The sequence below is a fragment of the Eumetopias jubatus genome, unplaced genomic scaffold (genome assembly GCF_037043125.1).
Source record: "Eumetopias jubatus isolate StellerSeaLion01/CBP00866 unplaced genomic scaffold, mEumJub1_p1.0 scaffold_1, whole genome shotgun sequence".
Lineage (NCBI taxonomy): Eukaryota > Metazoa > Chordata > Mammalia > Carnivora > Otariidae > Eumetopias > Eumetopias jubatus.
In genome coordinates this window covers 202,681,024-202,701,282 of record NW_028274807.1, presented here as the reverse complement: position 1 = coordinate 202,701,282, position 20,259 = coordinate 202,681,024, and the positions used below count along the sequence as shown (strand labels likewise).

At 48.9% G+C, this 20,259-nt stretch overlaps 1 protein-coding gene across 2 annotated transcripts in view; it reads left to right on the top strand.

Annotated features, from left to right (window-relative positions):
- Nucleotides 1-20,259, top strand: part of LIMD1 (LIM domain containing 1) — a 65,745-nt gene that overhangs the window by 43,489 nt on the left and 1,997 nt on the right. For both annotated transcript variants that reach the window (XM_028087047.2, XM_028087046.2), the window contains exons 3-7: nucleotides 10,244-10,311; nucleotides 12,925-12,987; nucleotides 17,651-17,781; nucleotides 18,642-18,693; nucleotides 19,138-19,206. In XM_028087047.2, the coding sequence (XP_027942848.2) occupies nucleotides 10,244-10,311; nucleotides 12,925-12,987; nucleotides 17,651-17,781; nucleotides 18,642-18,693; nucleotides 19,138-19,206 (383 nt within the window). The remainder of the gene's footprint in view (nucleotides 1-10,243; nucleotides 10,312-12,924; nucleotides 12,988-17,650; nucleotides 17,782-18,641; nucleotides 18,694-19,137; nucleotides 19,207-20,259) is intronic.

The window sequence follows — 20,259 nt, the reverse complement described above, 5'->3', positions numbered from 1 at the left end:
GTGGTGCGGTTCCTGATGGTGCTGGTCAGTGAGGAGAAAGGAAATTAAGACCGTTGAGGAACATTCACAACAATTTGACAGAGTAGATTGTAGCTTGGACTGTATGTTTCATAGATCGCAGCTTGGATTGTATGTTTCATTTTCCCACATTATTGTATTTTCCAAGAAAATAAGTCTGACAGATGGAAATGAAAAACAAAGCAAAAACCCAGCCCTTTACCGCAGGTAAACTGAGAAGGAAGGAGTGACCTGGAGGGTTTGGGAGGATGGGAGGTGGGAGCTCACGCAGGTTTCTGCTGAGGAAACTGAAGGTCATTGACAGGATCCTGGCAGCCATGACTTATGCTAACACTTAATATGAGCCAGCACCACATTGGGCTCCCCGCTGGGACCCCCAGTTTTGTCCTCTCCACAGCACCCTCTACCAAGGAACCCACAGGGTCAGGTGATCAGCCAACCTCTCGTTTCTGGGAAGTGGCGAAGCCCAGGACCTGACCCTGGTTGCTTTTCTATTTTCCACTTTCTGCCTTGTTCCTCGGCGCGTTGAGGCTGCACCAGCCTGGGAAATCCAGGTTGATTGTTTCATTTGTACGGAACCAATTTGGTTGGTTTTTCTGTTGCTTTGTATTAGCGGTTCATTTTAAGAGTTAGCCTCTTCTGGAAGGAGCTGTTTGAAGAAGTAGATCAGGTGGAATTCGGTGTGATAAAGCAAATGGTGCATAGCTTGCCTTCATCACAAGTGGCCATCGGATACTTGAAATGTTCTCGTTCAAGTACTTGAACTGAATTGTAACCATTAAAAAAATTTTTTTTTAAAGATTTTATTTATTAGAGAGAGAGCACAAGCAGGAGGAGCGGGAGAGGGAGAAGCAGGCTCCCTGCTGAGTAGGGAACCCAATGCAATGCGGGCCTGGATCCCAGCACCCTGGGATCCTGACCTGAGCCAAAGGCAGGTGCTTAACTGACTGAGCCACCCAGGCGCCCCATGTTTTTAAAATTTTAATTGACTTAGATTTACATATGAAGAGCCACAGATGGCTGGTAACCAGTGGACAGCACTGGTAGAAGTTACCCTCTTGGGCCAGTACAATAACAACAAAATCTAAACAGTTGCTCATTTTTACTTCCTTTTTTCGGGAACTCCTCTTGTGGCTAGGAAAACCTTCCCTTTTTTACTTTTCAGGGAGGTATTTTGGACACTGAAATTTGTGATGAAGTCTTAGAGCTCAGGGCCAATTACTTTTCCAGAATAGACAAGTCATTTCTGTTTCTGGAGGGAAAGGAGAATGGTGAGTATGGCACGTTTATTTGTCAGGTTACTTGGCCAACCTCTCTTGGTGACATCTGTGATTGTGGTCACACTTTCCTTCATCGAGCTACACTGGCTTCATCCAGAGTTTTCTTTTCAACAGAAGGGGCCCCCGAAGGCAAATATAAAATATCCGTTCACTGTCAATGGGAAGTGACCTTTTGACAAGTCTGTACATTTATTAGTCAATATTTTCTAAACTTGTTACAATTGGAAAAGAAGGAGCACCTTTGACTACTCTAAAGCTCTGGGAAAACTGTTTCTTTGGTATATTTTTGGTGTGCACATCACTAGGTGTTTCCTGGTGGGAGGAATTCCTCTGCCAGAAGCAGGAGGATCCTCAGACTGAATGAGAAAGATGGGTCACTGACCTGTCCCCCCCCCCCGCCCCCGCACAGTTGTGTTGGTCTCTCATTGTTCAGGGATGGTCTAGATCTTCACATTTTTCTTTGACCAAGACGAATCTCGGCAAGGGGAAATGCTGGTTCAGAGACTGGCCTGAGGCATCACCTGTCTTAGTGTGGTCCCTGGACCAGCCCCTTGAGCATCACCTGGGGAGGGCAGCGTCTCAGGCCCCTCCCAGACCTTCTAGATCAGTGTTGGGGGGTGGGTGTGAGCTCAGCAGTCTGTGCTTAACAAACCCACCAGGTGGTTCTGAAGAGTGGGGAAGAGGTTTGATGGGCAAGGCCAGGAAATCCTTCTCCTCCCCCCACCCCTGGACTGAGAACTACTCCTTGGGGGACAAAGAGGGTATCGCGTGGTGGGAAGAGTGCTGAGTTCGTGCCAGAGAGCTGGGTTCAAATCCCAACTCTTAGCCACCGTGGGCAAGTGTGCCTAACGGATTTAGCTTTTGTGTAACGTGGTAGGTGGGCATTAAAGTGCCTCAGATGCGAGGGTCGCAGGTTTAGTGAGTGACGGGACCCAAGCCAGCCGCCGCCTCCCCTGCCGCCTGGCTTTCTCAGTGGGTTGTGCAGCTCCAAGCTGTCCTGGTCCGGGCTGTGGTTTGGTGCCACCTAGTGGTGGTTGGCTGCTCTAGCGTGTGTGTCAGTGAGGAGCATTCCGGGTTCTGGATCCTGCCACCTGCATGGACGGTGGCAAGTGATTCCAGGAATTTCCAGGTTAGCTGGTGTCTGTGTCATTGGCCAGATCTGGAGTGATTCAGCCTCAAGAGTACTTGCCCTCTGCCTTCCTGCTTTTGAAGACGAGAAGCCTCCGGGTGCCTGGCTGGTTCAGTCAGTAGGACGTGCAGCTCTTGATCTCGGGGTCGTTGAGTTCGAGCCCCGCACTGGGTGTAGAGATTGCTTAAATAAATAAACATTAAAAAATGAAAATTCCTTTCTCCGTTCCCTGGTAGGAAGAGAATAAGTGGATTCCACGTGTAGGTGTGCACTCCCAGGCATTTAATCGTGCAGGCAGTCTCGTGGCACAGTGGGACAAGCATGTGCTTCAGGGTCAGACAAACCTGGGTTCCCATCCTGCCCACCTACTACTCTGAGCCTCAGAATGTACGAAACGGAGGTGACATCCTTCCCATCAGTATCATGTTTTTATGAAGAGAAAAGGAAACCCAGAAAGTGGGAGCAGTCCTGGGGTGTCCTTTCCAGCAATTCCCAGGGATAATTAATTCTTACATCTGTGCACTGCTCCGTGATATTGACACGTGATGGGTTTTATTTCTACCTCATTCTATGGTGAACGGTTTCCACACTTGCTGAAACCAAAAACCTACAGTGAGCGACAGGGAGTGTTCTGTGCACTTGTACAGTTGTCCAGCTTGCATTTTTCATTGACTAATGAACGTGGACGTGGGGTGGGACAAAGCTGGAGGGGAGGGATGATGGTGCAGTAACGTGTGGTAATGTGCGGCAACATGAAACGTTTTTAGACTTGTTAATACATGGAAGTTGTAAACACGGTACTTGAAACCCACAAGGCAATCAACAGATGTTAGGGTTTTATTTTTTTCTCCTACTGATAAAATACAAACTAAATTTGGTGTGGGATCTAGTTTCTCAACTTAGTTGGTCTTTTAAAACTGAGGTAAAAGGTGGAGTTGGAGTCCTTCCGAGCACACTTAAGGCCCCACTCTTTCCCTATGGGGGTGTCCTTTATTATTATTATCATTATTATATTATTATTTGGAATAGAAGAAAAGCAGATGCAACCTTTACGTCCTTCCCTTGGCCTTCGGGGTCTGGACATGGGACTTCTCAGCTCTGGGGACCAGCAGCAACAGGATTTGTCTAGCCAGCTGGGAAGTTTTTTAGAGGACGATTAAAGTCCTACCTGCGCATTAGTAAAAGTTTGGGGAAGTGTAGGAAAGAATCAAGAAGCACGCAATTAGCAAACAAGGCCCCCTCTCCACAGTCTGCAGATACCAGATATGTCCACCAGAGGCACTATCACTCTTGGGCAGATTTTTTTTTTTCCAGTCCTTTTTCTTTGAATTTCTTCTTTACATAGTTGAAATACACAGTTTTTAGATCTTGCTTTATTACTTTTCATATTATTACATAAGGGTTTTCTTTTTTTTTTAAAGATTTTATTTATTTGAGAGAGAGAGAATGAGAGATAGAGAGCATGAGAGGGAAGAGGGTCAGAGGGAGAAGCTGACTCCCCGCTGAGCAGGGAGCCTGATCCGGGACTCGATCCCGGGACTCCAGGATCATGACCTGAGCCGAAGGCAGTCGCTTAACCAACTGAGCCACCCAGGCGCCCAAGGGTTTTCTTTTAAAAATTAAAGTATTGGGGGCACTTGGCTGGCTCAGTCGGTAGAGCCTATGACTCTTAATCTCAGGGTGGTGAATTCAAGCCCCACATTGGGCATGGAGCCTACTTAAAACAAACAAACAAACAAACAAAACTAAGGGCACCCAGGTGGCTCAGTCGGTTGAGCCTCTGACTCTTGGTTTCCATTTGGATCTTGGTCTCTGGGGTCGTGGGATCAAGCCCCACGGAGAGCCCCACATGGGGCTCTATGCTCAGTACCGAGTCTTCTTGAGATTCTTTCCCTTCCTCCCTCTCCCTCCCCCTCTGCTCCTCCCTGCCCTCATGCGCGCCCTCTCTCTCAAAATAAATCAATGAATTAAGGTCTTTAAAAAAAACAAAAGCATTGTTTTTCAAATGATTAAATCTATAATTCTAGAAAAAATTAATACAAGTGTATGAAAGCAAAAAGTGAAATTCTAATACCATGTACAGGTGTCCCTAATAGTAGAAAAAGTGTCAAATATTGAAATGGATGAAGTAGTAAGAGGAATTCCCTTTAATACAACCCACCAGTGCTACACAGTGCTAGATAAGTTTAAATAACACTACTGACAGTGCAGTTTCCTGGTAAAATACCATCTACCAGTACCAAGCACTGTTGGTTGCAGCATGCAGCATTCCAGGGTTTTCTCTCCTTTGTATATCAGTGTGTATGTGTGTATGTGTGTAAGTTACTGAAATGGAATTGTACAGTTGTCCAGCTTGCATTTTTCATTGACTAACGTATTTTGAGTAACCTTCTATAGTATAATAAGCATTCTCCAGTCCCAGTAAAACACCTATTTGAATGGTACTTTAAACGGCCACTTAATATTTCATCATTTAGACACTCTCTGTTTTCTGTAATCATTTCTCCTAAGGCTTCCAGTGTGGACCTAAGTAAATATTTATTCACATTTCTGATTCTTTCCTTAAGCTAAGTCCCAGAGAACACCTGCACCCAGTCAGAGAGAAACATTTTTGAAGTTTCCTCTCCGGGGAGAGTTTATCATTTTACACTCTCATCAGTAGCTTGCAGAAATATGCCAGAACGGCAGCCATAAATGACTGTGATCCTTTAAAAAATCTTTGTTGATGTTACAAGTGCAAAAGCTCTCATTTGTGTTTCTTAGAACACTAGAGCACTCGGCGCTCAGGCGTGTTTAATAATCCTCCTCTGTGATTTCTGGAACAGAGGTAATATACCCTCTATTAAAACAGGAAGTTAATTCCCAGCTCAGATTCCTTAGAACTTCCCGGACCCCATTCCTGGAACCAGAGCTCGGTGTTCTCTGCATTGGCTCAGAAGCCTCATCTCTGTCTAGGAAGTCCTTTGCTGTTTCCAGACGGCCCCCTCGCTCTCTCCAGTGGCCACTGTGGGACCTGCAGCCTCGCCTCCTTTCCTCTCGGAACTGGGAGCAGCAAAACAGGCCAGCACCACTCCCAGGCTGGACTTGGGTTTTCCTTGTGGTCAGACAGTGTGGGCATCGTTTTCCTTCGTGGTGGGCTATTTGTGTCCTTCCTGTCGCTGGGGCTGCCCAGGGAGGGACTGGAGGCTCCCACCCAGGGTCCTGATGGGGACAAAAAGTGGCGAGAGGCTATTCTAGTTAGTTCTCATTTTCCTTTGTGAGTCCTCTTGAATATTTTTATAGAGGGGAAAGTTCCAACTAAGTGAGAGAATTATAAATGAACTTCCATGGCTGTAAAGGCGGGTTCTGCTAGGGGACCCTGAAATCATTTAGTTATAAGTGCTCCTTCTTGTTACCCTAGTTTCCCAGAGTCAGGAAATGCTTGCGAAGGTTCTAGAACCTTCCAGAAGTGAGTGTAACTAACTTTGAGGGGAGGACAGGAGAGAGGGTTTGGAGAGCTAAAGACTTGCATTGCAGCCTTCTAGCATATGCCCCATTGCTCTTTCCACACTCCCTCACCCTATTATAATTTGTTTCAGGCTATGGAAATAATATATAGTCATTGCAGGAAGAAAAAAAACTAAAAATCACCCATTTTCTATACTCGGAGATAATGACTATTAACACTTGGTATACATTTAGTGTGTATGAACATACACATAATTTTGTGATCATATAGGTGTCTGTTACACACACACAAACAAATGCTTTTATACCACCTTTTAAAGTATTTTAAATATCTCTCTGTGTCATCAAGTCTGTTTTTGAAAACAATCTTTTTAAATGGCCTCATAATAGTATAAATGCTATAATGAATAGGAATTAGATATTTGCTTAATGCTCATTTTAAAGTTATTTTATTTTTTAATTTTTTAAATGTTTTTTGAAGATTTTATTTAGAGAGAGTGTGCACACACAAGTAAAGGGAGGGGGAGAGAGAGGATCTCAAGCAGACTCCCCGTTGAGGGTGGAGCCTGATGTGGGGCTCGATCTCATGACCCTGAGATCGTGACCTGAGCCGAATTCAAGAGTTTGATGCTTAATCACCTGAGCCACCCAGGTGCCCCTCAGCTGTGTTAAATAATGTTGGGATGAAGATCCTTTAAATAAGTCCAACTCTGATTATTTCCTTAGGATAAATTCTTGTAGTAGAATTTTTGAGTCAAAATAATCTGAATTTTCTAAATCCCATTGATATTGATACCAAATTTTCTCTTATAAGCTTGTTCCAATTTCTACTATCCCTCACAGAGTGAAGAGTGTCTTCAGTGTGATTACTAGCACTCAGTGGTATTTTTAACCTTTGCCAGTCTGACAGAGGATGGTATATTATTTTAATTTGCAACTTTTTTAATCATGAGAGAAGTTAAAAATTTTCTTTTATATTTGTTGCTCATTCATACTTTATCATTTATTTTGTTTTCCCCATTCTTTGCTTATTTTCCTTTTTTTTTTTAAAGATTTTATTTATTTATTTGAAAGAGAGAGTGAGCACGAGCAGGGGGAAGGAGAGGCAGAAGGAGAGGGACAAGTGGACTACCCACTGAGCAGGGAGCTGGACATGGGGCTCGATGCGGGGCTCAATCCCAGGACCCTGGGATCATGACCTGAGCCCGAGATAGACGCTTAACTGACTGAGCCCCCCAGGCGCCCCTTTTTGCCTATTTTTCTATATCAGACTGTTAATTGAGTTATTTGCATATTGGGGTAGGTTAAGTTGTTTTTTGTCCTGTAGTGCGGATGTTTTCTCTGGTTTGGCATTTGTCTTTGGCTTATAGTATTTCACCTATAGAATGTGTGTGTGTTTTTGTGTATAGTTTCAAACTACAGCAAAGTACAGTAGGAAATAACCTTTGTTTACCTGCCACCTAGAATGCACGGACATTTATATGTTGTCCTTTTGACTTATTTCTGATAAAGGAAGTAGAATGTTACAGATAAATTGGAATCGTCCTGGTTCCCCTTCCCATATTCCATTTCCCCCTTCCCCAGGACCGCTGCTGTCGTGGATCGAGCGTATGGATCCTTCCAGTCCGTTTTTCTTGTGTTATCACATATGCAAGTATCATAAACAACATACAGTACTAGTTTGTGTGTGCATATGTGTTCGTTCGTGCTTTAACTTATACAGATACTACACATAACTCATATATATCATTGAGCAATTTTCCTTATTTGCACAGCAGTGTGTTCAGTTCAATTCATAATGATATATACAAATCTAGTTCATGCATTTTGACTGCTGTGTAGTATTGCATCCATTGACTATGACTCCAAATTCTTCCTCAATGTATTTATCAATTTTTCTATATTGAAGAGCACTGAAGATGCTTCTGGGTATCTAGGTTTTCTTTGCAATGCTGCAGTGAACACTTTGTACATGCTTCTCCTTCTGCACATTAGGAGATCCTCTCTCAAAGGGCATCCGTAGGAGTACTTGGTGGGTCATGTGGATTTTCAGCTCTCTGGGCTCTTGCCAAATTCTTCCCAGGGTGCTCATGCCAATTGACACTGCCGCCAGCAGCGGGAAAGACTTCCTCTGTCCCACACCTTCACCAAGACATGGTACTGTCAGGCTTAGTGATTTTAGCTCACCTGGGAGTGAGATAGCATCTCCTTGTGGTTTTAATTTGCATGTCCTGATTGCTGGTGGGGTTGAACATCTTTTAAAGTGGTTACTGCCTAGAGTTTAACAGATTTTCTCTTTGCATTCTCAGCTTCTTTTTTTTAAGATTTTATTTATTTATTTGAGAGAGAGAGAGAGAGTGAGGGAGAGAGCCCAAGAGGGGGTAGAGTCAGAGGGAGAAGCAGACTCCCTGCTGAGCAGGGAGCCCGATGTGGGGCTCGATCCCGGGACCCTGGGATCATGACCTGAGCCGAAGGCAGTCGCTTAACCAACTGAGCCACCCAGGCGCCCTGCGTTCTCAGCTTCTTATCCTTTGCTCACTTTATCTTCGTCGGATGGGTGGTTGCTGTTCTTTATGTTTCAGATACTTCTGCCTTGTTATATGTATATGTCATATGTATATGTCGCCATCTTCTGGTCCCTGGTCAGCCTTTCCCTTTATTTCTTCAGTTAGACCACTGGCGAGCCCACCTCCTAGGAGACGGAGGTGAGGTCACATTCTGTCCTCAAGGAGTGCAGTATATATTCAGAGTATTAAAAAGTTCCGTCGGAACCGATCAGAGGGTTGGGGAGACACAGAGACAGCTGTGGGTCTCGCAGCAACAGGCAGTTCACCAAGAAGGGTCCGGGCTGGCCAGGAGGAGGGCAGGGCCTTCCTGGGGAGGGGGTGCAGGGGCAGGACCGTGCACGGTCAGCCCCAGAGCCATCGTCCTTCCGTGCTTCTGCCTCCTCCCTCTCCGTGTTCTCTGCATACGGCCTCCAGTCTGCCAGCCCCTGACCTGCTCAGAGCGGATTGGCTTTTCAACAGCTTTGTCTTTTGAACTTTGTATATGTTGTTTTAGGTTGAGCAGAAGTTTGGAGTTTTGGTGTCCTAGCGATCAGCCTTTACCTTTGTAAGGTGGGCCTTTTATATCTCACCAGAGAAATCCTTTGCCATGCCCAAGTCAAAGACACCTGCTCACATTTTCTCAGGATAACTTTTGTTTTTCACTCGGAGGTCTTTAATCCATCTGGAGCTTTTTGCTTTTGTAGTTAAACTTCTTTCCCTTTTTTTGTGGCTTTTCCTCTGCCTCGATACTTTCCAGGCCCTCTCTAAGCTCCAACAGGTCTGTGTCACCAGGCTTTTCTCTTGTCGCCTTGTGCTCTTTGGCTGCTCTGGGGGGGGGGAGGGTCCCGGGCGAGGCACTCCGTGTTTATCAAGGGGGTTTCTCTGTCTCGAGCACCGTTAGCGTTTGTGACATTGGTGAGTTTGGTTTCATGTCGTGGACCCTGGCTCCAAGGGTCTAGTGATTCCACTAGAGTTCAGAATACATTCAGTTTTGGAAACTTCCACGGTCCATTGCGTACGTGTTGTGCCTGGTGCTAGAAGTGTTCTCAGATCTGGGAATGCTGTGGGGTCATGGACCCAGGGTCCCCTACAAAGATGCTCCTGCTTAACCTCGATCATGCGACCCTCTGTATTTTTTCATAAGGGATCAAGGACATTGATAAAGTATGCTGTTCTTGTCAGTGTCCTAGCTTTATGGAAACTGAAGTTACACCTAAGCAGCTGGGGTGCTTTGAATTTTTCCCCACCCTTCCTCAACCCCATTTAGATCAGGAGAAAACAAGAAAAATCATTATCCGTCCAACAGCGTGTAGTTTCTATATAGTCAAGATGAAGAGAGACATGAAAATAAGAAAAATAAAGACCAATTTTATAGGACTTTCCTGATAGACTGTCACCAGTGTCCCCTGGAGAACAGGTCAAAGGTAACATCCCAAACACCTGTGGGAAACAGCTTCCCAACAACAGACTGTTGCCCTGTACCCCCCCTGAGGGTACCTCTGCCATCCCCTCACCAGATGGCTCGCTGGCTTCTTTCTCAGAGGAGAGGAAGCGGGAGAAGTGGGCGTAGGGTGATTCCCAAGGCCGTGCAGGTGTTCCGGGCCACACAGCACCCACCAGGGGCCCGGCCTCCCGGCCTCCCGGCCTCCGCCTTGCCCATCGCCAGGCGCCACCAGCAGCTTTCCGTAATCACACACCCCTAGTGACAGTTGGCATTTTTAGCATGTTTGTTTCTGTTTACACACACTTTGCTTGCCTTTTCTCCCTTTTTCACTGCCTACAGCATCTTCTTTTCACCCTGCCTTTGTGTTTTTTTTCCTTAGGCCGGAAGCTGAGAGGAAAAGCCTTTTATTTTGTCAACGGCAAAGTGTTTTGTGAGGAAGACTTCCTGGTGAGTTTGTTACCCAAACCTCCCCTGCCCGCAGTCCTGACCAGAGTCAGGAGCAGGGGCCTGTGGGGCCGAGGAGTGTGGCTTCTCTCCGTGATCCCCGGTGCTGGCGGGGAGCCGAGTGCGGCCGGAGAAGGGGGTCTGCACTTTCCTTCTGTAGATGCACCGGGTGGCCCTTGTTCCCGAAGCAAATGACAAACCGCAGAGCTTTGTGCTCGGAAGGGACTTGAGGGCCACTTGGCCTGTCCTCTTGTGTTCTGCCCGCTTCTGCCTACCCCACCTCCCTCTTCAACCTCGGGACTGGGGTTCAGGCCTTCGTTCCTTCAAATCCCGGCTGCTCTCCGTGGGCAGCCAGCCTCTTGTGCTTCCAGAGTCTTATCTGTGTACCAGTGACTCCCAGGCCTGAGCTCCAGCCCTGTCCGCACCCCTCAGGCCAGCTGCTGACATCTCACGGGCCATTGGACGGTGCCCTGGGCTGTCCCCCAGCCCTTCACAGGCCGCTTGTCTGAAGCAGAAGCCTCATGTTACCTGAGAACTGTGGACCCCTCCTCCTTCCCACCGCTCCCAGAACGTGGCTGAGCATTGATCCTTGAGCCACCCCGGCCTTCCTGGGCCAGCTTAGCTCCCACGCTACCCGTGTGTCAACCCCCCTCACCCAGGCCCCACGTCTCTAGGGTTCAGAGCATGCGCAGAAGCTGTGTTCCAGAGCCTGCCTTGCGCCTCTCTGGCTCTGCTGCTTGCTAGCACCCCTGCACAGCCTCAAGCCTTTGTGCCTCATGGCTGGGGTGTCTTCCCTTTCTTTGCCCGGGTACCTGACGGCCTTGTCCCCCTCCCTTGCAGTGAGCGCCCCTCCTCTGTGGGGCCGCCACACCTGGGCTTCCCTGGCCGAGCAAGAAGCAGCTGGCAGGGTGGCACCCACAAACCTTTCTCCCTTACCTGACTGTAAGCGCCTAGGGAGGGGAGAACATGCTTCTTTGCCTTGACCTCTTCAGACCCTAACCCAGTGCCCAGCATGGAGTGGCGCCCCGTAAATGGTAGATGACCTGCGCCTGCGTTGCCGGGGGACCCGGAGATGGCTTGAGGTTGATGCACTGTGACCGGGGCTGGCCAGTACCAGACAAGCACACCCAGACTGGCGGAAGCAAAAAGGAAACGCATTCAGCAGTGGCCTCGGGGTCGTTTTGTCTTCAGTTTGGGGCCCTGCCTCAGCAGCGTTAGCTCGCTTCTCAGGCACTGCCTGGTGGCCACAGGGCGGCAGCGCTCCAGGGTTCGCATCCTCCCGCCTTCCATGCCCATGAGCCACAGAGCCTGTCCTGCCCCTCCAGTCTCATTGGCTCTGTTGGGTCACATGCCCACCTGTGGGCAAAATCTTTGGTGCTGGAGGAATGTGGGGCTCTGATTGGCCAGGTCTGAGTCCGTGCCCCGCCTTGGCTCCCAGCAGGTGGTCGGCCCCACAGGCTCATGGGAGGTTGAGGTGTGGGGGTGCAGCTGGCTCACCCTGAAAATAACTGTCACCCTTGAGGTTGCAGAAAGTTCCCTTTTTCTTTTTTTCCAACCTTCCTTTCCGTTACATGTTCCCCCCCCATAATGTGTGTTTGTAATATCTAAACTTCTAGTATCTTCCAGCATGTGGTATCTTTTCTGTGTGTGCTTTCCTGAAAAGTGTCTCCCATTTCTTTCAAGACCCCAGCTGTGCCTGTGTGTGTGCGTGTGTGCGTGTGTGTTTTGGTAAGGTAAGATAGAGAATATTTACCAAGTTTCTCTGAAACTAAAGCCATTGGCTTTTTTGGCAGAACCAGACTTAAATTTGAATCCTGTCCTTGCCCCTTATAGGCTGTGTGACCTTGTGAAAGTCATTTAATCCTCTCTGAGTTTCCCTTGTTTTCATCTGAGAAATGGTATGATATATACCTTGCTTTAAGAATTGTTTTAAGGAGGGGCGTCTGGGTGGCTCAGTCGGTTAAGCGTCTGCCTTTGGCTCACGTCATGATCCCAGGGTCCTGGGATCGAGCCCTTCCATCGGGTTCCTTGCTCAGCAGGGAGTCTGCTTCTCCCTCTCCCTCTGCTCCTCCCCCCACTCGTGCTCGCTCGCTCGCTCTCTCAAAAAATAAAATAAAATAAAATCTTAAAAAAAAAAAAAAGAATTGTTTTAAGGAATACAACTTGCCTCAGACTCCCCTGATGGGCTTGTGAAGACACATGTGTTACCAGGTCCCCTCCCAGAGTTTCTAATTCAGTAGGTCTGGGGTGGAGCCCAAGAATTTGCATTTCTTACGAGTTCCCAGGTGGTGTCAGGGAACTCCTCTTTGAGAACCACTGGCTTAGAGATTAAAGCCTCTCTATGTACAGCCTCTTACACAGAGCCTGGCATGTTGTGGATGCCCAGATGCAGCTGTTGTTAGGGTGAGTGGTATTGGTATCTGTAATGGCTTTGTGGCAGAAGATATGCCATGATTCATCACACAACTGTTGTTGTCCTCTGGGAAATGACAGATTCCTGTATAGAGTGACACATCTTTCTGACAAGTTCCTTGTCATCCTCGTGACTGGTGAGCAAGTGGATGCTGGGTCCTCTGTCCTGCCTGGCTTTAACTTTCTTTTCTGCTTCCTCTGCAGTACTCTGGGTTCCAGCAGTCTGCTGACAGGTGTTTTCTTTGTGGACATCTGATCATGGACATGGTGAGTAGGGTCAGTGGAACAGGATGATGGCACGGTGGGAGGGGGAGGCATTCACAGAAAAAAGAAACTAACAGTTGAAAACTGTGTTTCCTACCTTGATTTGTGGTTGCATCTGGTTTTATTAAGAGAAGACCTCTGTAAGGCAGCTGCTTGCTCCACACGAAGCCATGTTGTTGGCTTTTACTGGTATTAGCATCCTTAATCATGTAGTCCACACAGTGTTGTGTTTCTGATGATGCTCTTTTCTCTGGGCTGTTTGGATCACACCAGCCTCCCTCTGATTTTCTGTGATCCTTGTGGTGTCCCGGGTGAGATGCCACATGCCAAGCTTCATCTCCCTTGAATTTGGGTACAGAGAGTTGGATAAACACAGTTGTTTGTGCCTCATGTTCTGCCTGGTTCTGTCTGTTCCTAAGATGAGTTTTGGGGGCCTGTCATTAGTTCTGAGACAGCAGAACAAGAAGCAAGTTTTATACATTCTGTTCCTCACTCAGCCACTGGCTCTCTGAGCTCGTCTTGGGCCTCAGTATCTTTATCTCTTCAGTGGAGACAGTTTTTCTTTCCTGGCCTCCTGATAGGGTAAGGTTGTGAGGTTAACAAATGCAGAATACTTAGTCTGTCTCAGGGATCAAACTGTTCACCATTGGAGATCAGGCCTTAAGAATTTCTTTAATATACTGGTTAAAGAAAATTATTATAAATATTCTTTTAGTCGGAAAGAGGTAAAACCCTCTCTAAGCTGACCCATTAATTCCATTCTGGAGAAGGGAATTGCTAATCATTGCTATTTTTTTTTTCTTTTACCTCTCTTATTGAGAAACAACTCCTACAGTAAAGGGTGTACATCTTAAGCGTACAGGTGAATGAAATTTTGCATATGCACATACCTGTGTAACCCCACCCAGGTCAAAGTGTGGATGTTTCCCACATCCCACACCCCAGAAACTTCCTTCTTGTCTTCCTCCCAGTCCAGAAACCCTCCTCCAAAGGTACCCTCTGTTCTGAGCTCTGTTGCCCCAGATTCATTTTGCTGGTCTTGGAACTTCATATAAATGGAATTATACAGTATAGAGTCCTTTGGGTCTGCCTTTTCTCACTTAGAAACTGTTTGTTGTTGTTTAAATATTTTATATATTTGGTAGAGAGAGAGAGAAAGAGAGAGGGCAAACACAAGCAGGGGGAGTGGCAGAGGAAGACGGAGAAGCAGGCTCCCCGCTGAGCAGGAAGCCTGATGCGGGGTTCCATCCCAGGACCCTGGGATCATGACCTGAGCCGAAGGCAGACGCTTAACCGACTGAGCCACCCAGGGGCCCCTTTGTGGTTGTTTGGTGGGGGGGGCAGGGGCAGTGGGAGAGGGAGAGAGAGAATCTTAAGCAGGCTCCATGCCCAGCGATGTGTGTCTCGATCTCACGACCCTGAGATCATGACCTGAGCTGAAATCAAGAGTTGGACGCTTAACCGACTGAGCCACCCAGGTACCCCTAGAAAATGTTCTTGAGGTTCATCCATGTTGTTGCCTGTGTCAGCAGTTCATTTATTTTCATTACTAGGTAGAATTCCATTGTATGGATATAGCAGCTTGTATATTTGTTGCTCTGCTGATGGGGATTTGGGTGGTTTCCAGTTTGAGGCTATTTAGGAATAAAGCTGTTGTGAATATCTTCGGCATGTTGCTGGGCAGAAACACTCATTTCTGCTGGCTTTGTGCTAAAAACAGCAGTGAACCAGAGCCTGCCCTGTTCATGAGGAGAATCTGCTGTTGCCCAGGCTCGGACACACCACAGCGGAGCTTAGCCCTGAGAGGGCCGGGTCCTCGTGGTAGCCAAGGCCTCCCTGGGAGCATGGCCCTCCCTCCATTCCCACAGGCGAGGCAGGCAGGAGCCACACACCCTCACCCCTACCTTCCACGGACGCCAGCCAGACTCCACAGGCATCCGATTCTTGGGCGGAATGGGTCCTCGATTTTAGAGTCCTTCTGACAAACCCACTGCATATGAGGTCAACGGTGTCCAAATGTATGAACATGATTATACACTATTTTTTATTTCCAGGTATCCTCAGCCTTCTTAGGGCCTCAGGGTGTTTCACTTACCTCTTTCTGCCTGATACACCACCCCCAAGACGTAGTAGTTTAAAACAGCAGTGACTTACTTATTGTAATTCATAGAACTCCGTTAGTCAGGGCTCAGAGGGATGGTTCTTCTGCTCCGTGTGGCATTGCCTGGGGTCACTTGTGTAGTGGTGTTCAGCTGGTGTCGCAGTTGAGTGCCCAAGATGGCCTCTCCCCCGTGGCCGCTGATCTCATTCATTCGTCTAGCTTGGACCTCCTACAGCAAAGGAGGGAGGGAAGCTGCCAGGCTTCGTAAGTCCGAAATCTCTCCACATCATTTCTTCCTCATTCTGTTGCTCACAGAACATCACAAAGCCGCTCTCAATACACAGCGGGGTGGTGAGGGGGGGTACTCTCCTCCACTTCTTGAAGTGAGGCCCAGCTTTGCATGCAGGAAGGGAAGGAATGAAGCTTTGGACACCATCTCTGCCCCACGAGGATAATGCCAAGTTGAACCTGGGTCCTTGCAGGTCTTCTCTAGGACTTGAAAATTTTTAGCAAATGTCTGTCTGGTAGTGACACCCACTTTTTTAAAGACAGAACCCTTAACTGCTGCCAGGAATTTTTGTAATGCCAGAAAAGATTCCTTCCGACACCATTCTTGGTTCTTCAAGAGAAGCAACCCGTTGTCCAGTTCTTTGTATAAATTGTCCCTGTCCGCCCGGCCTCCCTGGTTAGTAGAGGGGAATGCTCTGAGCGTGCGGGTGGAAACTGGGCATGTCCCCCACATTAAAAAGAATTATCACAGCGAGTCAGCGTGCAGCAAAAGGCATCTGTGTCCTGCCACACTTTAGGCACATTGTGGGTAAAGTCCATTTAAGGGTCTTTTCCGCGAAGACAGTGTTAGCCGGGGAACAAAATGCATTCCGAGCTCCCCGTTGCCAAGTGGACTTTGGAATCCCAGCCTGTTGTTTGTCCTATTCTGGCAGCTTCGGGCAGGTCGAGAGGGGCCTCAAAGGTTAGTGACGCACCAGAGGGAACGAGGAAGCTAGGGAGCCGAGCCTTCAGAGGAAGAAGGGAGAGCGCACAGAGCCTCCAGCTTATCTCTGTGGCTGCAGCATGTGAGGTGTGGTGTTGGCCTTGGGGGGAAGCAGGCCTCGGGCACTGGCAGGCCCACACCTTTCCTGCAGGTGTCACACACACCGGCACAAACTCAAACCAGTGGTTCTTCGATTTTAGCATGCATTGGAATCATATTTTGAAAACACCAACCGCTGGGCTTGACCCTGGCGCTTCTGATTCTGGAGATCCGGGATGGGCCCTGAGAATGTACATTTTTTAACAAGCTCCCAGGTGATGCTGGTCCTGTGGCTCCAGGGACCACACTTGGAGGTGCACTGACTTAATAGGAAAACGGTTTGATGTCACCTAGCAAGGGGCGGTTGGAGGTGGGCAGTTCTGCAGGGAGGTAATTTGGTCACTCGCTGACATCACCAAGGACATTTTTCGCATGTCTTCTCTCTCCTGCCCTGCACGTGTGGGCTCTGTCCTGGCTCCAGGACGGCTTCTTGCCTCTCCAGGCATCACAACGAGATCAAATGACACTAAGAGGAAGAAGGTTTGTGGGACTTTCTCTACTTTGTGTTTTAAAACAATAGCAGTAGGGCACCTGAGTGACTTAGTTGGTTAAATGTCCTACTCGCGATTTCTGCTCAGGTCATGATCTTGGGGTCCTGGGATCGAGCCCCACGTCGGGCTCGGTGCTTGGCAGGGAGGCGCTTGGGGATTCTCTCCCTCTGCCCCTCCCCCTGTGCCAGTGCATGTGGTCTTTCTCTCTTTCTCTCAAATAAATAAATCTTAAAAAAAAACAACAACAGCAACAAAGAAGCTTTGCTTATGCTTGGATTGGGAATGATCAGCGGTTGAGTCATAGCTTCTGGATTATCATGCCTCGGAGTGAAAGCTGCTTAGGAGGAGGCACCTGGGAGGCAGAACTTAAGAGGTTTTCTGAGCTCTGCCATTTCCATGTGGAATTAACTTTAATCCTTCCATGGACCGGCTGCTTCCTAAATCTGGGACGGAGCCTGGCGTGGCCCTGCCTGCTTCACATCATTTCCTGCAAAGAACTGCAAAAGAGCCCTCCAGATTCTCCTCAGGAGGGTTATGTCCAGGAGAAGGATCCTGTTTGGCTCCCTCCTGTTGATACATTTACCTTGATTCGCCTTTCCCACCCCGTCCTCTCTTTTTTTTTTTTTTTTTAAAGATTTTATTTATTTATTTGACAGAGAGAGACACAGCGAGAGAGGGAACACAAGCAGGGGGAGTGGGAGAGGGAGAAGCAGGCTTCCCGCGGAGCAGGGAGCCCGATGTGGGGCTCGATCCCAGGACCCCGGGATCATGACCTGAGCCGAAGGCAGACGCTTAACGACTGAGCCACCCAGGCGCCCCCCACCCCGTCCTCTCTTGACCTTGGTCCAAGCGAAACTCTGACGAGCGTGCGCCGTGCGATGTGATCGCGTAGGGACCCTCGGCTTGATGTGTTCCTCTCCTTTCCACTGTCCAACCTGTCCCGTAATCCCTGCTGAGTCCCAGCCTCTTCCTGTCTGCCTCCAGATCCTGCAGGCCCTCGGGAAGTCCTACCACCCTGGCTGCTTCCGCTGTGTCATCTGCAACGAGTGTTTGGACGGGGTGCCCTTCACCGTGGACTCCGAGAACAAGATCTACTGTGTCCGAGATTACCACAAGTAAGGAGGGACGGGGTGCAGAGGGGCCGCAGGGCCGAGCCACATTGATCTCGCCGAGCGAAGGAGAGACACCTGCTGAGGTGCACCCGCAGGCTCTGCTTGAACCCTGAGTCCACAGTCCGGCAAAGGCTTCGTGGTTTAAAGGTGTAGCAGGGGCCTTGGGAGGTCAGCTGACGCCAGTTCAGATAGGAACTGGTAACAGAATCATGTTTCCTGAAAGATCAGAACCCAAATCCCTATAATCAGATCCCGGTTAGGCCTTGGGAAGCCTCTGCCAAGCCCAGTGGCTCCAGCTTGACCTAACTTCACAAGGCAGCGACTCAGGGCTGGTCGCCACCCCCCTCGGTCTGCCTGGGCCTGTGCTGGGCACCATGAGGGGAGTGAACAGGTTAGTCTCTATCCCTAGTAGAGTGAGAGGGTCCAGCTAGGCTTGTTACCACCGGGGAATAATCTCGAAGTGCTACTAAAACACCTCCCAGAGAATGAGCCAGACTGTTTTTTTTTTTTTAATAAAGATTTTATTTATTTGAGAGAGGGAGAGAGAGTGTGTGCGCATGCAAGCAGGGGGAGTGGGAGAGGGAGAAGCAGACTCCCCACTGAGCCGGGAGCCCGATGCGGGGCTCGATCCCGGGACCCCAAGATCATGACCTGAGCCACAGGCAGATGCTTCACTGACTGAACCACCCAGGTGCCCCAAGCCAGGCTGTCTTGATTCAAGGGCTGGGGGCGGGGTGGGGGGGTTCACTTGAAGAGGGATGGGCGGGAGGCCAGCCATGAGGAAGGCTCAGTGGGGGCTCTAGGACCTGTCTCCTAGAAACAGCACAATACGCATTTTATTGCCTCTTTGCTTCTCCCCGCAGGGTGCTGGCCCCCAAGTGTGCAGCCTGTGGGCTTCCCATCCTTCCACCTGAGGTAAGAAGCTTTCTCAGGCCTGTTCCTGGCATCTTCCATGACACGAATATCTCCCCGGGATCATCTACAAGATCTGTGTCTTGTCCTTATGCCTTTGAAAAAAATCCTTCTGAAATCTCACCTCTGACCTTAATAGTGTCCTCACCAAGAAGCCCCTTTCTTCTTGGCTGGCTTCCCCAGCCCATTGACCTTCGTGTGCCCTACTCGTCCCTATAATCGGGTCAAACTCCCTGACTTGATAGTGACTCCCAGATTAGAAGACGAGCAGAAATCTTGCCTTTCATTTATTTTTTAAAGAAAAATCACTCTCCACGTAGGTGGTTTTTTTCAGTGTTGACTCTGACATTCCAGAAGGTAGAACTGCTGTCCCTCCTCCTTCCTCTCTCATCGGTTAAAAGTTGGGTCCCCCAGCTGGCCCCTTGTTCTTCCTTTCATTCCGTCCAGGGCTCAGATGAGACCATCCGTGTCGTGTCCATGGACAGAGACTACCATGTGGAGTGCTACCACTGCGAGGTAGGCCCCTCCCTGCCCAGACGCCCGAAAGTCCCAGAGAAGAGCATCCCCGGGTTGACTGGGGCCTGAGATGGTCAGCAAGGTGTGGTCAGGGGCTGCCCTCCAGGTCAAGGGGTGAAGCCTGCCGTGTAGGGGAGGTTGGAGGACACGTACATGTTTGGGACGTAAAGATCTTTGCTGTTTCCTCCACGTTGGTTAACTGCCAAGTCCTGAAACCATTGCAGCTGGCCCCCTGAGGCCGCAGGGTGGGAGGCTCCAGGGGACCACGGGTCTCACATGCGACATTGTCAGGCAGCCGTGTGACCTGGGGAACAGACACCCTCCCCTCCAGCTTACAGGCTGTTCTGTCTGCCAAGAACCCCTTTCTGAGCTGACCCCTGGCAATCATGAAGAAATCCGCCCCTCCTTGGAAACAGGCATGGGTGGTGTGAAGGTGGATGGGGGCCCATCTGCACCCTCTTTACCTTGTGTCACGCCCGGGTGGGTGCCCCATGGCTGTCAGGCAGGCCCGGGGTCACCTCTCCCCACCCCTCATGAAGGTTGCACACACTTTAAGTGTCCGTGGGCTTTCAGCCAGAATTAAGTGGATTCACCCACGGAAGGACAGTAGATTTATTTCGCGACGCCGTGGGTGAGGTGAATGGGAGAGGGGTGGGGGCGAGGTGGGGAGCTCACTGCTAGCCCCAGGCACCGGAGAGCAAGGGGCCATCTGCCCACTACAGTCCTCGCTCTGCATTCAGGCCAGTGCTGTCCCGTAGAAACCCGAGAGCCATGGGTCCAAGTCATGGGTGTCATTTTGTTTTCTAGTAGTCACATTAAAAACAAAATAAAGCGAAACAGATGGGATTCATTCTTTTAATATTTTATTCAACCCACATATCCAGTGTTCTTTCAATATGTGTAACCAGTATGAGGGATTTCTCATGAACGGTCTTACATTCGTTTTTTGCCCTAAGTCTTGGAGGTACAGTGTGGGTATCCACCGACGCCCCATGTCCATTCTGACCAGCCCTGGTTCAAGTGCACGTTGGGGGCGTGTCACGCTTTCACTCG